General features: G+C 36.0%; 1 protein-coding gene across 7 annotated transcripts in view; it reads left to right on the forward strand.

Annotated features, from left to right (window-relative positions):
* The window catches only part of ralgapa2 (Ral GTPase activating protein catalytic subunit alpha 2), a 298,534-nt gene that overhangs the window by 44,963 nt on the left and 237,314 nt on the right, over window positions 1–16,257 (forward strand). For all 7 annotated transcript variants that reach the window (XM_061895568.1, XM_061895569.1, XM_061895573.1 and 4 more), the window contains exons 2-3: window positions 3,861–3,971; window positions 4,460–4,509. In XM_061895568.1, coding sequence (XP_061751552.1) covers window positions 3,861–3,971; window positions 4,460–4,509 — 161 coding nt within the window. The remainder of the gene's footprint in view (window positions 1–3,860; window positions 3,972–4,459; window positions 4,510–16,257) is intronic.

Raw genomic sequence — 16,257 nt, forward strand, 5'->3', positions numbered from 1 at the left:
ATTGTTGCACTATTCTTTTCCAGTTAATTCATGTGATTCAAATAATAAAATGATGGTGTTACATTGAAGGATGAACGTGCTGTATTCTGGTAAAACGCAGGATCTTCCTACCACAATATCCACTACGGTGTGATTGAAGTTTGATACCGCTCCTGTTGTTGTCGCTCTTTCATGTTTGACAAAGCGCTGAAGGAAATTTGTATCTTATCAAACACTGTAAGTTGGAGGTCATCCTCTGCAAATTAATATCCAGAAAACCAGTTCCGGCAATTTTAGTGTAGATAATTAAGGGACAAGCCTCCCCTTAACAGCACTGCTTACAAAACAGGTATTGTCATGCAGTCATTCAGACTGCACCAAAAACTGGACTAAAGCATTAGCTATGGATTGTTCAGACCTTTGTTTAGCATGAATAATTGACTATGTATTAACGTCAAAGTGACATATCCTTAATGGTTGATCCAACTGCGTTGCTCTTTGTTCATCAGAATTTTAACACCATTGTCTCCCTGTGTAATTTTTGCTTCATGTCAAAATCCTGTTATCCTCAACGCGTTCTTTTTTTTTCTATAATCCATTATGCTCTAGTGACAGGTGTGGGGTCTTTGAGCAGGTGGAGCACATCTGAGGGCTTTTTAGTGCAGGATGACAAGTCATAACCCTTTAGACCCGATGTGTTGAATATTAATTTGGATCATTCCCTTTCGTTACCCACTGATTTTATTACCAATCTTCTGATACTTTTCAGTATTTCTCTTTTTCACTATAGTCATGTCTCAAAGTATAGTTCATCTTATTTCGATGCAGTGTGGGGAGCACTAAACCCTAATCTGTCTATAATTTCCATTTTGTGTCGGCAGGATGATGACATCCATTGGTGCGGTATATCTCGGTTGGTAGAGTGGCTGTGCCACTTTACCAACTTGAACGTGGAACCAACTTGAGGGTTCCAGGTTCGACCCCCGCTTTTGGCAACCTAGTCACTGCCGTTGTGTCCTTGGGCAAGACACTTTACCAACCATCTCCCAGTGCCACCCACACTGGTTTAAAAATTTTACTTAGATATTGGGTTTCACAATGTTAAGCGCTTTGAGTCACTAGAGAAAAACACTATACAAATATAATTCACTTCAAAAATTCACTTGACATCGACATCAAGCACGTAAATAGCAAAGTGCAGGGAGGCTATTGTACAGTGATGAATGCTAACATATTCCATCAGCATGCTAGACTTTTAGACTGCAAGCAGCACAAATGCTGTAAATCTTCTTTCTATGGGAATTCCACTAATGGTGTGACGATACACTCATGAGATAAGACAAGATTTTAAAATTAATTCAGAGCACGGACACAGTGACAATTCAATAGGCTAGCAGGCGTTGGTGGGGGTTGGTCATTGAGGCCATAATTCCCATTCTTACAAAAAAAATTCCTGTAACAGGGTATTTATGAATGGACAAGAAATACAGATGTTTCAATTTGACGTAGGGATGTAACAATTTTAAAATGTAATATCACTGTTGTCGTGACCATAATTATCACAGTTACCATTATTATCGCGGTATTGTTGAATATGCTCATACTTATACACACACTGAAATCTTTTGATATTATTAAAATAAATTACTGAAATAGACACATTGTTCAGAAAACCCACTATTTTGTATGTTTTGTGTTTCTTACGCGTCCCTGAAGGTGTTTTAGTCATAGTATTTTTATCTATTTCAACTGATAGGCTTTTATTGTTTTCAATATTTGTTTACACAGCCACAATTTTAAGATTTATTTAAATGCAAAGTGCGAAACGAAATTTGTCTTTATTATTTTTATTTCTGGCGGGCGCTGTGGCATTGTATTCTTTCAGCGGTCCTTATCGCACCGTAAAATCAGAACAATGCCACATCTTGTAGGTTAAATATGTATAATTGAGTAGCTTGGTTGCTCAGACAACAATGTGTTGTATACATTTAGATTGGTGTATGTCCTTTCTTAATGGGCAAACACATTAATGTCTTTTGTTTTCATGTTAAGCTAGCGAGCTGACACGAGTCAATCCGCCAGTTTATCAAAGTGCAGTTATCAGTCATGTTTTTTAACCATTTTAATTAAAAACGGTAATACTAACCATCGGGAACCTGATAAGACAATACTACCTAACTGAAATTCTACCGAAAAAGTGTGAAGTTGTCACTTTTATTTTGCGGCATCTGTTGACTGTAATTGAGTCACAATGATTGATAAAAGCGTTGTTGGTCAATGCAGTATTGAGGCTAAGTACTAAATTCAGCCATTGTATCTGTTATAGTCTCGCATCATCCATCTTCAGCATCATTCCTTTCATCTCATGGCTTAGCCTCATTTTTAGTATTTGTCATACATAATTCCGGCACTCCGGCATAAACAGACTGACTTTTCAGGGGGTCTTCAGTTTGCCATGTGGTAGCAATATGAACTCAACAGAGGGTGACACTTGATTTATGCTTGTGTGCCAGGATGCCTCCTAGTCTTTATTTAATTCTGCAAGCCAAAAAAAAACAACTCATAGTTATTTAACATTAACAACAAGAACACATTTTTCTCTGTAAGTGTGTTGTGCTACTGCTATCCCAGAATTTGATTATGTGGTCGGGTGCAGTCAAAAAGTATTTTTATTTAAAGCTGCCAAGGAGTGGCATGGCTCTCCCCAAGATTCGAGTAACAAAAATACAAAGATACCAAAAATATAAAAGCTTAAACAAAAACTCAGCAGAACGCAGATGACTTTCAAGAAGCAGGTAGGATGTAAAGTCCATGGAAAAACATACAAATGCCATGTAAATACTGACTGTTCAAAGACTTCCAACAAACAATGATCCAGTAACTAAAATGCCATCTGAACTAATTAGTCAATTAATTGTTAAACCTACCTGCCATCTCTGTCCAACTGAAAGTAAAGGGACTAGTTACATTGTGAAACACAAACCGGAAAATACAGAATAAGAGCAAAATAAAATCATATAAAACAAAGGCTACAAACAAGACTATCAGTCCAGGGGTTGTTTCCTGATCAAAAACCACAATTCCTCAGTGATGATCAATTTGTTAACACACAGGTGCACTCAATAGAATAATTATCTTATTAATTGGCAATGATAAGGCTCCATTATGTAATCTTGTTATTGACTTTTAGCCTGGCATTGATCCAGTACAACCCTTTGAATGAAGTACCCTAAACCTTAAGCTCAAGCAATGATGCAAAAATAACAGTTTAAGTAATATTGACTATCAACAACACATTTGCTGAGTATAAATGTATTGATGCATAGCGGAGGTATGTTTGACTGTTGCTCAACTTCCCATAACTGACATCATGTTTTTTTCTTTGGACTACAAAATAAAACTAACAGTTCATCTTTGCTGCAGGCGTAGAGATAATCAATTCAACAATGTATTCCACATCATCAACAGAATTCTTAAAGAAGGAATCTATTTTTATTTTTCCTTTATGTCCCTCACCATATTAATGAAGTTAATCGATCAGAAACAATCGTCAATGGCTTTGCCTAATACTAATAAATAATAATTTTAATAAATGATAATTTTTTTTAATTGACAAAATTGTACAATTTGATATGGCCACTATTTGAAATGGCCATTAGATGCATTTTGAAAACACCACTTCAGGTTCGCACGTTTACAAATTTAGGATCAATCAATCCATAAGGACTTAGGTTTGGGACCACAGAGTTGTCGTTTAAACTCTGCAGACCAAAAAAGAGACGGTTTGCTGCTGGAGACAGCTGATCAGGTGCTGGTCAACTAAGTTATCTGTTAAACAAAGTTCTACATTTGCATTTAAAATTCTTACCTCTCTTTTACAGATATCATTGACAAGAGTGAGCTGAAGCCTTTCTTCGAGAACAACTGTTCACAGATTTATTTTATATTTTATGAAAATTTCATTACACTGGAAAGTAACTTAAAGCAAAAAGGTGAGTTCAACATTTTGTGTTTCTGTGCTCACATCCACACCGAGAGTTCAATAATTAACACCTTTCTGATCCCTATGTGATTTGTCACAATAGTTAATTTTCCACTTAGTCCACCCTTTTGTTGGTAATAATAGGCAAGGCACTTTTTTTTAATAGTGCACACTTTGTACTCAAGGCAATTCAAAGTGCTTTACAGAAAATTGTAAGAAAGCAAAAATATACATTAATCGTAAAGATAATCATTACTCATTAATATCAGATAATCAAATAATCATAAAAACAATCATAATTCAAATTAAAATCAGTCAAAGATTGTAGATGAAACACTTTTTGTTATCAAAATTAAATAAATGCTTTTTCAGCCTGGATTTGAACATACTTATAGAAGTCCCAAACACTGCTACTATTTCTCACAGTAATGAAAATGTCCACAAAATTGACCACTCTATAATGTGTTCACAATTAATTATTTTACTTGTTTTTCACAGGGATCAAATCTCAACGGGAGGAGCTGGACTCCATCCTCTTTATTTTTGAAGTAAGTTGCCCTTTCTCTGGTTTTCTCAAATTGTTTAAGTTTGATTTACTGAAAAGAGCTGAACAATCAAGTCATGTCTTTATGGGGTAAGGGGACTCACGTCAATCATTCTCCAGTTTAAGTGTGTATGATGGCCCCTCCCCCTTTTTTACAACAGTTTTATGTTGCACGCAGGTTAAAGTCCTCCACCTTGTTTTTTTCCCATCTGAATGCAATGTCAGCTCCAGTTTTCAACACAAACACTCAGCTCTCCAGTTACATATGCCTACGGTAGGGCTTTAAGGACAGCAGCACAAAAAATAGGAAACAATTTAATTGTTATTCTTGTACAGTATGCATCACCATGAACTGATTTACGTGGACCCCGACTTAAACAAGTTGAAAAACTTATTTGGGTGTTACCATTTAGTGGTCAATTGTACGGAATATGTACTGAACTGTGCAATCTAGTAATAAAAGTTTCAATCAATCAATCAATCAAAATAACTCTGTCTTCACCCATGTGAGACGTATGCGGAACCGCTTTTGTGACACATTGTGTGAAAAAACTAACAATCACAAACAAAAAAAATCAGTCTACTTGGTATATTTTACATTAGTTTTGGGTGATACTACAAAATTTGGGTAATAGTCAAATACTAAGTAGTTGCAGGGGGAGTATTGGTCATACCAATGCGTATACTTCAAATCCTTAAAATCATTAAATGATTCCATTTTGATCACAATAATAATCAGACAAAAACACAGCATGGTGGTGTGACAATAATAATAAAATATTCAAAATATTTCTTACTATTAGCCCTATTAAAATGTTTGGGTTTTTGACCTAAAATAAAAACTGTACTTTTTTGGGAATCTTGCCTATCGTTCACAATCCGTTTGTAAGACAAGAACACTTATGCTTTTCTTTTTTTCATGCATTCAATTTTGTAAAGTACGGCAAGTACAACGTGGCTAACCATGCAGCTAATGGGAGTACACTTGCCCTGATGTGGGATCTGAGCCGAGGATGTTGTTTTGGCTTGTGCAGCCCTTTGAGACATTTGTGATTTGGGGCTATATAAGTATACTTAGATTGATTGATTGATTGATAATAGTATTATAGTATACTATTAGTGACATTGGCATCATAATTAAGAGCTAATGCAAATTATTTTTGACGCCGCTCTGAGCTAACTAGTTTATGCAGCTGTTGACATACAATACTGAGGTGCTGCTGCTGTTGCATTGCCCCTACGTGCCTAAAAGTTAATTCAAGATTGTAAATCATGCCTCTTACCTGGTGAGTAGAAAGTTTTAGCCATAAATCAAGAAGTTACTCAACTTTGACATCCAATTTATACCCTTATATGGCAGGAAAAATATGACAAGACAGTCGTTTGCAGTACCTTTTAACTTTGTTTTTACTTGCAGAAGGATTATGATTAAATCAATACTGACTTAAGATATATGAATTATGATTAAATCTTCATCTAAACGGGAATGTGTGAACATCCCATCAGTCAGGATCCCGGTGAGAGCTGGCGTTGTATAGTAACTGTTTGTTTTATTATGCTCATTGTTTGTATATCTTGTTTAATACTTAGCAATTCTGCTGTATGATACTTATGCATAGGGCTGGGCGATATATCGATATAAACGATATATCGCAGGTGTGTCTCTGTGCGATATAGAAAATTACTATATCGTAATATTCGATTATATGTTCTAACACAGTTGCTTTTATCTGCGGGCATTAAATTACTGGCGTTTCTCACTCCTCCACGTCTCTCCTTCTCACAGAGACGGCAAACAAGCCCGCCTTCTTTTATGCGTCACATACTGTCGCGCGTCTAGCGTCATACGCTCTCGCCGACCAGAGAGGTAGCAGCATGGCTAAAATTAGCTGAGGGCATTAAAATACAGGCATTTCTCACTCCTCCTCGTCTCTTCTTCTCACAGAGTCGGAAAACAAGCCCGTTTTCTCACATACGTCACACACTGTCACGCGTCTAGCGTCATACGCTCTCGCCAACCAGAGAGGTAGCAGCACGGCTAACGTTAGCTGAGGCAGGTCGTACAAGCAGAGCTTGTGACAATACAAAAGAGAGAAGGTGCGAAACTGATCACAAATGGAGGAAGAACAATAAATGCCCAAAATAAAGAGCAGGGGCTCCATCATCTGGCGGTGGTTTGGCTTCAAGTGGGAAGATATTCAGCAGACAACAGCAATATGCAAAGTATGCAGCAGAAGTGTTACTACAAAAAGGTAGCAACACTCTTAATTTGTTCTTTCATTTAAAACGTCACCCTTGAGAGAATGAAGAGTATTTAATGAATACAGTTTTGGTCAATTGACTTAGTTGTGATTTCCCTCTCTGCATGAAAATTTAAAAGTAGCATATATTAATGCAGTATGAAGAAGAATGTTTTAATGTAGGTACATATAATCATCATACTGCTGTGATTATATGCATCAAGTGTTCATTCAAGGCCGAGGCAAAATATCGTAATATGTATCGTATATCGTAATATGGAATAAAAATATCGCATTATTAATAAAAGCCAATATCGCCCAGCCCTACTTATGCATTATGCACAGTTCACTAGTGTTGTGTTTGAAGGGCAAAGCAAAGGTTGTGATGCGTCTGTGAACTTAATACGCCCCCCTGTGCTTGATATGAGCAAAACTAACTATTACATGTTATTATGAATGTGCCTGACTGTTACTAAATTACATATATACTTACAATGTGTATATAAAACAATAATGGAGGCCTTCTAGATGTTTTTAAGAGTGCTTTATAGGCAGGATAGAGCGATTACCATTGGGTCCATTGTTAACTGACTTTTGGTAGCGTTTTTTTACAAGTTATAATGCATTAAAAAACAGATGTGTGCTTGTCTTACATAACGATTATGAAATATAGGCAAAACAAAAAAGTGCAGTTCCCCTTTAAAGTCCTCCTGTTTCCAGAGACTTATTTACTGAGTTTGTAGAGAACAAAAACAACAACATATTTTGTAATAATAAAATATATTGATTTAACTAATGTAGTGTAGAACATAAAATTATATTATACTTGGCATTGTTACTGTTATTTGTATTGATTCTCCCATCTCAGTTTACCAGTACCAGTACATCCAAGAGCTCTAGATTGTGGTTAGCAGATTCTCCTACGGTGTATAGTGTAGCATGTTTAGCTATTCCTCGTCTTATATGGATGATATTCGTAAGTAACATAATTTTTTTGCCAAAATTTGTGCTGAGTAGCTAACTGTGTACGTAGCTCCATACACAGCGTGAGGCCGCTCTTCTAAGTTAATAATCTTCAATTGTTTACATTATCACTGGAAGATGAGGCTAAAAATGTTACACACCAAGTCAGAACAAGCAAGAGCAGAGGAGACGAGATCCTCATCGCTAAGGTCGCTTAAACATACTTTTTTGAAACCCAAAATAGGTGCTTAGTAAACTTTAAGAAGTGTAGATTGAACTGTGTAACATCAGAAAGTAGCCTGAAATTAGCAGGAAATTATGAAGTACATTAATAAGAGTCGAGAGGGAGGATGGTGCTCTGTTGGTGTGTCGCAACCAGGTTATCCGCCTTCTCCTTACGCGTACCAAGGCCTACCAAGGGTAATATCAGTAAATTAGAAATACCAGAGTGATTAGAATAATATTTTTTTTTTCACCAATTTTTTTTGTCATTTTTGTCCATGTTTAGAAATTCAGGGAGTAAGTCCCTGGACACAAAATTATTTAAATCAAGGCTGAGTTAACGCGAACATAACTATTTTTCAGGATGCACGATTAACGCGCAGCCAAAACCGGGAAAAAATACAGAGAAGGGCACATTGAAAAGCAAGGCTAGCCATAGGCTAATGTACATTTTGTGCACAGAAAAGAGTGTTTGTGTTCATGTTCTGTTGAACTGTTTGAAAAAGCATAATGTTAAATAAGCAAACATTTCCACAAAGGAAACAAATTGTCCAGTCCCATGTTGATAGCTTTAAAAACTTAAATTATATGCCTAAGGCAGTGATTCCCAAACTGTGTTAAAGGCTTCATCTAGTCGTATGCCAAATAATCACTTTATTAAAGTACATTGTTTTCTTTTACTATATTTAAACATAGTGTTACTGTTCAAACTGTGTGTAATGTTACAGTAGCCAAAAGCAAAAGATATACTTGTAAAATAAAGCCTCTGGCTTGTCTTCAATGAATATTTGGGCCTACTACGCTACTGTATTTTACTGTTGGGCAGACTTAAACTTAAAAGGACCACTTCCAAAGACATGCACTTGGGGATAGGTTGATTGGCAACACTAAATTGGCCTTAGTGTGTGAATGTGAGTGTGAATGTTGTCTGTCTATCTGTGTTGGCCCTGCGATGAGGTGGCGACTTGTCCAGTGTGTACACGCCTTCCGCCCGATTGTAGCTGAGATAGGCACCAGCGCCCCCTGCGACCCCAAAGGGAATAAGCCGTAGAAAATGGATGGATGGAAGTCTAAGTCTAAAAAAATGATGATGGTACTTGGAGGGCCAAGTGTTTTTTGAGGTGGTGCTGAGAACCACTTGTCTAAGTTACAAGAAAACACTTCATTGTGAAAAATATTGCAATTATTGGACGAAAATGATTAATTGAGATTAAATATTTTAATCTTTTGAAAAAAGTCTAATTTAAATGAGTAGTAGATCAGAGTTTTTGCTTTGTTTAGTTATTGTGTTGTTGATTGTTTTGCTCAAACAACTGTATGTAGTAAATAGGATAAATAACCATGTAGTTCAAATGTTGTGCTCATTTTGTTACACTGTCAATAGCACTTAGTGCCACACACCATAAATACATTAAAAACTAAATACATTAATACAGATTTATACAGTTAATACAAGTGATCGTTACTCATGAATGCTCAATATCAGACATATAAAACCCTGATAAGAACACCCTAAGTGTATTTACATCCTGTACTGTGTACAGTATTTTATACATGAATACCGATTAAGTGATTGAGTTGTGTTACTATATTACTATTACTTATCAAGAAACTAAACCTTCTGGTTTGTCATTCACTGTTCCTACTGCCGCGACAAGATAAGATTCCTCATGGTCTGTGCACACGCATGCTGCAGCTGACTTCTAACTAAAGCCTAGATTTTTGCCTCCTGCATATTTATGCAGTCTTTTTTTTTTTCAAAAATAACTAATATTGGAGGCAGCTTAACCCCTCACTTGTCCCCTTTTAGCCTATTTCTGTGTGTCTGTGTGCTTTTTACTGGTGTACTAAAAAGATACATGTTTGGATGTCATGTATGAAACAGATCTGCTACATTTTGCACACTTTTTTGACACATTTGATTATGTATAACTATTTGGAGCTGATCAGTGTAAATTTTAATACATTTAAAATTGTGTTTGAGTATTTTTTTTTTTTTTAAACTAACATGTATGGTGGAAGAGGGGTTAGTGCGTCTGCCTCACAATACGAAGATCCTGCAGTCCTGGGTTCATATCCAGGCTCGGGATCTTTCTGTGTGGAGTTTGCATGTTCTCCCCTTGAATGCGTGGGTTCCCTCTGGGTACTCCGGCTTCCTCCCACTTCCAAAGACATGCACCTGGGGATAGGTTGATTGGCAACACTAAATTGGCCGTAGTGTGTGAATGTGAGTGTGAATGTTGTCTGTCCATCTGTGTTGGCCCTGCGATGAAGTGGCGACTTGTCCAGGGTGTACCCCGCCTTCCGCCCGATTGTAGCTGAGATAGGCGCCAGCGCCTCCCGCAACCCCAAAAAAGGGAATAAGCGGTAGAAAATGGATGGATGTATTTTAGTTTTAGTCACACTTTAGTCATCTAAATTTGATTTAGTATTAGTCAACTAAATTTCACAACCTTTTTTTCAGCTAAAATTACGGTAAAAAGAGTTATAAAGGATAAAAGCTATCTTAAGTTTCTGTTAAAGCACCTTTATTTAGGCTACTTGCAAACATCTCAATTACCAATAATAATATTTGGAAATAAAAGTATCAAAAACTCAATCATTTTTCACAAACCATTTGTGATTTTTGTTCATTTCTAACGTGCATACAATTACAGTATGATATATTACATATTTACAGTTTCTCATTACAGCATTTTTTTTAGGAAGAAGCAGAGCTAATTTAATCCAACCCCTTTTTGTTTCATCGCAATTTCAAATACCTTTGTTTGTGCACAGCAACATAACAGTGAACAAATAAATGAGTATATAAATGAATTATATATAAAATGAGTAAATAAATAATTATTAAATACATACATAAACAGTAAAAAAAAGTTCTCATTAATCAGTAGTTAAGTAATTTATTATTCACATAATAAGATTAACACTTTGACATATTTGCGTATTTTATTATATAATTTTCTTCCACATGCCGATTTACTAAAGGTCTTTAGTGTTGTACATGCATACAAATGTTTTGAATTAGATATATTTTTAAGGTTTTATTTCTCTTCAGTTGAAAATAATTGTTTGACATCCTTGGGCAGCAGGTTAGTGTTTGCTTTGTGCATAATTTTAGTTTTTTGCAAATGCACTAAATTGTTGAATTTCAATATATTTGATTCAATAAATGAAGGGTTCGAAATCTTCGAATGTTATCGATATCCAACGTTTTGTATTATTTTAACTGACCTTGTTTGTAACATGGTTAGTGAATGAAGTAGGGCTGGGCGATATGGCCTTTTTTTAATATCTCGATATTTTTAGGATATATCGCGATATATGATATATATTACAATATTTTGCCTTGGCCTTGAATGAACACTTGATGCATATAATCACAGCAGTATGATGATTATATGTGTATACATTAAAACATTCTTCTTCATACTGCATTCATATATGCTACTTTTAAACTTTCATGCAGAGAAGGAAATCACAAGTCAATTGACCAAAAGTGTATTTATTAAAGTCTTTAAGCAATGGCACGAACATTCGAGTCATTTCCAAAACATAAAGAGCAAGATTGTCAGAGACATTTTAAGTGTCAAATAAAAATGAGCTGCATAATAGGAAATCAAATAGTATTCGTCCTTCACTATGTGGTAGGTTACTACGGTTATGAAATTCTCTTCATTCTCTAGCGAGTGACTTTTCAAATGATGCTACATATTAGCAGTAATGTTACTTTTTATAACAACGCTTTTGCCCCACACCTGACAAATTACGGTTGTCTGTTCGACATATTCCCACTTGAAGCCGAACCACTGCCAGACCATGGACCCCCTGCTGTTTTAATTGGGAATTAAGTCTTCCTTTATTTGTTACCAGATCCGCAACTTCTTTTTCTTGTATTCCCACTCGTATGGCTATGTTAGCAGCTAACGTAGCCCAGTCTGCTACATCTCTGCTGGGCGAGGGCGTATACGTATGTGACGTATGACCTGACAGTATGTGACATATGTAAGAATGTGCGCCTGCTTGTCCGTGAGAAGGAGAGACAGGAAAGAGTGAGAATAGCCCGCAGCTACAAGCAACTGTGTGAGTACGTATTCTTCAATATTATGTTATAGTCATTTTCTATATCGCACAGAGACAAACCCGCGATATATCGTATATATTGATATATCGCCCAGCCCTAGAATGACGTGTACTTTTGTAGTTATATCCTCATATTTGTCACAATAAATCAGATATGGTAACACAGACAAGCAGTAGAGATTATGGAGGGATTTTTGGCCCAAACATATTTAGCTTCATACATTATTGAAGTGTTTCTCGCTACCTTACGTTGTACACTTTTTTAATGAAATTTCCAGTTAATACAATCATCTATTGTTACACTCAAAAGTTGATTTGTTTTACCCTTTTATTATCTATTCTGTCTATTTGTGTTTATGTCTGACTTTCTCTTCTGCTGTTACCGAATTGCATTATTTTAGTTTTACTTAGATTCAAGAATGGTCTATTTTTGCCAAACCATCTCTTTATTTTGTTAATTTCCTCTATTAGTATTTGTATTAGCTTTTGTATGTTCTCTCCTGAAGAAAACACAATCGTATTGTCTGCAAATAGTACTAACTTAAGTCCTTTTTAACTTTACAATTCGTTTCTACAGCGCTTGAAGAATTTTGCTCCCATTATTGATCCCTGGAGTACGCCACAAGATATATTTAGCATTGTAGATGTATGTTTGCCTAGCTTTGTGTTGCTTCCTGTTGGATAAGTAACGTTCTACCCATTTTAAGACCAACCCTCTGATGCCATACCCTTATAATTTGTTTATTAAGATATGATGATTAATTGTGTCAAATGCTTTTGTAGCGGTCACGTTTCCCGGTGGTCGTTGGAGGGATAAGAATGGGCTTGTCGCTTGAATGACATGCTTGACTCTTGCGTAAATTTAAAGTGTATTTAATTGTTTTGCAAAATAAGAACCAAAAACATTCAATATATAGCCAAATCAAGCGAATCAAAGCGATAAACAAAACGTGTGGCACCCAAACATATCTTCCCCCTTTTCCTCTATCTTATTTCCTGTTTCCAACAAAAAAAAAAAAAACTATAACTTTTTTTCCAAATTGGGGGACTGATCGTTTGGGGATCCCTGATCTACAATATTTTCTATGTATACATTGTCCCAATGTTGTTCTCCCCTGATCATTCTTAAAACATCCATACTCTGTGCATTATTTCAAAATGTATTTTTGTCATCGATGTTCCTTTTCCTGTCATTTGTGTCATTTATTGTCAAAACTGGTAGATGATCATGATCACTGATGTCGGTTGTTTACAGACCAATTGTAGTATTATCAAAATTATTTGTTAACTATTATGGATTGGTTTGGCACAGTGCCATGTGATTCTGCTTGGCCTTGTGAGTTTTTGATGTGAACTTATGCTATACATTGTATCTATGAAGTCATCAATTGTCTTTTGTTTATTAGTTTTCAATAGATCAAGAGGGAAGAAGATTAATTTGGCTGAATTTAGTTGCCTTAATCCTCTCTGACCTAGATGTTCTATTTATGCAGATGATCAATACGTTTTTGCTTTTTTCAAGACATTTTAATGGTTCAACATTCTGAAGTTTTAACTATTGCAAATTAATTGTTTTCTACCACTTTGTAGTTCGTGTCATTGCCACATACACAGCTACTTGTTGATTCTGTTGGATTTAGGTCATATCCTTCCAGATCAAATAATTCCTTTTTTTAGCCTTGATACATGTTTCTGAGATACCCATCACTTTGAACGGTGTGGTGAATTGTACCAAAACGTGCTTCATGTTGCTGTAGTTTGCATACGAACGTCTGTTGTTGTAATTAATAATTGACTGTTTGTTGGATTTAAATTTGCTACTATATTGTTCATCTACATAATAGAAACATCTATTCCTGATGTGGGACATAACATGTGTATTTGGATCCATAACATTTCCAATTCCACACTTTTGTGGTTTATGTTGCAGAGGGTTTTCAGTTCCATATTTTCCTGTTCAACAAACGTTTGTGTTGCTTTATGAATGTTTATGAGTATACCATAGATACATGTGCTTCTAAATCAAGTTTTCTTGTTCAGTGATCCTTGGAACGTTGTAGTGTTGATGTTGAATGTGGATTTTTGTTTTCCGTCAGACTTCAGTGTTTTTAACTATCAGGAACTTTAATATTTGTCCAGATCCTTGATATCTTTGACAAGAAGTAGTCTTGCTTCTGGACCTCCATTCATGTAAATTGTACATTTTGCACTTCAAGTTCCCTGAATTTTCCCCTGCTCCCTCAAAATCCTTGCTTTCGGCGGTTTCAGCATTGTTTTAAGTGTGCATAAATGTACACATTTGTACCCTTGAACTCCTTCTCCTGTTTCAGCAGTACAATTTTGTATTCTCTGTTGGTGAACTTCACAATGATGACGAGGTGTGGTGGTGGTGTTACTTCCATTAAGTGGAATACATGTGTCGGTGGTGTTAACATCAACATCAACATTCTGTAATAGCAGAAAGTTGACCACTTCTTGCTCTGTTGAAGCAGCATCTATTTCATCTGGTACTCCTCTAATGTTTAGAGGTGATGCGCATCACTGCAATGATGATATTATTCAGTCGTGTATACTGATCCATCTCCTCCTTGATATTCTCCAGAACACTGATATTTTCCAGATTTGTGTTATCATGTTGCTTGGCATTCCACTGTTGGCACAAAGCTGCATTCCCTTCTTGCAGCACCTTCAACTCCTGTCTCACTTCTGCGTTGTCCACTCTTTGAACTTTCTTACATCATTGACAAAAATCAGTTCTCTCTCTGTCATTCTGTGCTGGTATATTTTTTTATATTTGATTGTATCCCTTTGAATATCAAATTGTAGGTTTTGTATAGATTGCACCAACATTTTTATATTCAGGTCATCTGTTTCTAGAAATTCGATCTGTGAGTGCGGACGTTTCAGGCTTTGATTGTTCCGTTGACTGTGTCTCATAATTGCTAGGCAGTGGCACTACTAACGTCTTTATTTTAACTAATGTCGTACGTTGTGCCAGTCAGAGCTGTGTCAACCTGTCTTGGAGAGCGCTTTGTGCGATCAGAAACGCTTAATATGTGTCCAACTCTGACGGCCTGATCGCTGTATTGCTTCTGGTCGCTACATAACCCCTTTGAGCTAGCATGCAGATAGTTAGCCCCTGGATTACAGCAACTTTGTATTGCAACATTTTGTTTTGTGACCTCTTAGTATTCTCTGAGAGAGAATACAGTTAAACCAGTAATATGACAGTGTATGATCATTGTACGAAATAAAACATCAACTCTATGCAACTCTGCTGTTTCATAGCAATTTAACCTCTTAAAATATCACTAGATTATTGTGCAAATTGTCACTGGCTGTCTCCCCTGTAGATTTTCACAAAGTAGGAATTGTTAATTATGAATTGATAATTTTTATAGCAAGATAATTTTTAAGGAGCCCAAAGCGCTTTTACAGTATTTCTACATTCACACACACATTCACACACTGATGGCGGGAGCTGCCATGCAAGGCGCTAACCAGGACCCATCAGGAGCAAGGGTGAAGTGCCTTGCCCAAAGACACAACGGACGTGACTAGGATGGTAGAAAGTGGGGATTGAACCAGTAACCCTCAGATTGCTGGCAATCTGAGGTGTAAATACTAGGACTGTCAAAATTATTGCATTAATTCATGTAATTAATTACAAAAAAATATTGCATTATTCATGAACACACTTAGATTAATCAGGCAACTTATTTTGACCGTACAAGCTCTTTTACCTTACGGTCAGTGATCAGATCAATACATACATCAGTACAAAACTGAGTGAGGAGACTTTAACTGTTGGCAAATTTTACTCCAAAATACTGCTTGAAAGGACTTAAGATAAAACTGTTTAGTTTTGTGCAAATAAACTACATGTAATCAAATAAAACCTTTAAAAAATTTCATAGATGACATTAAAATTGCATTTCTGTAAAAATATCGAGGTCTTTCCTTAGAGCAAATTTTAGTTGTGCCTGCAAGTATGTACTTGTGATTAATGATGATTAATCACATTTCCAAAAATGGTGATTGATCTGATTTTAAAAAAAAATAAAGATAATAATTTTACAGCCCTAGTAAATATGTTTGACATTGTGAAAGCCCCTGTTGACGTGAAATAATACCTACATAGTCACTAGATTGAATGCTGCTTGAGGTTGCGCCATTGATTGATTGATTGATTGATACTTTTATTAGTAGATTGCACAGTACAGTACATATTCCTTACAATTGAC

This window comes from Nerophis ophidion, linkage group LG03 (genome assembly GCF_033978795.1).
Source record: "Nerophis ophidion isolate RoL-2023_Sa linkage group LG03, RoL_Noph_v1.0, whole genome shotgun sequence".
NCBI classification, from domain to species: Eukaryota; Metazoa; Chordata; class Actinopteri; order Syngnathiformes; family Syngnathidae; genus Nerophis; species Nerophis ophidion.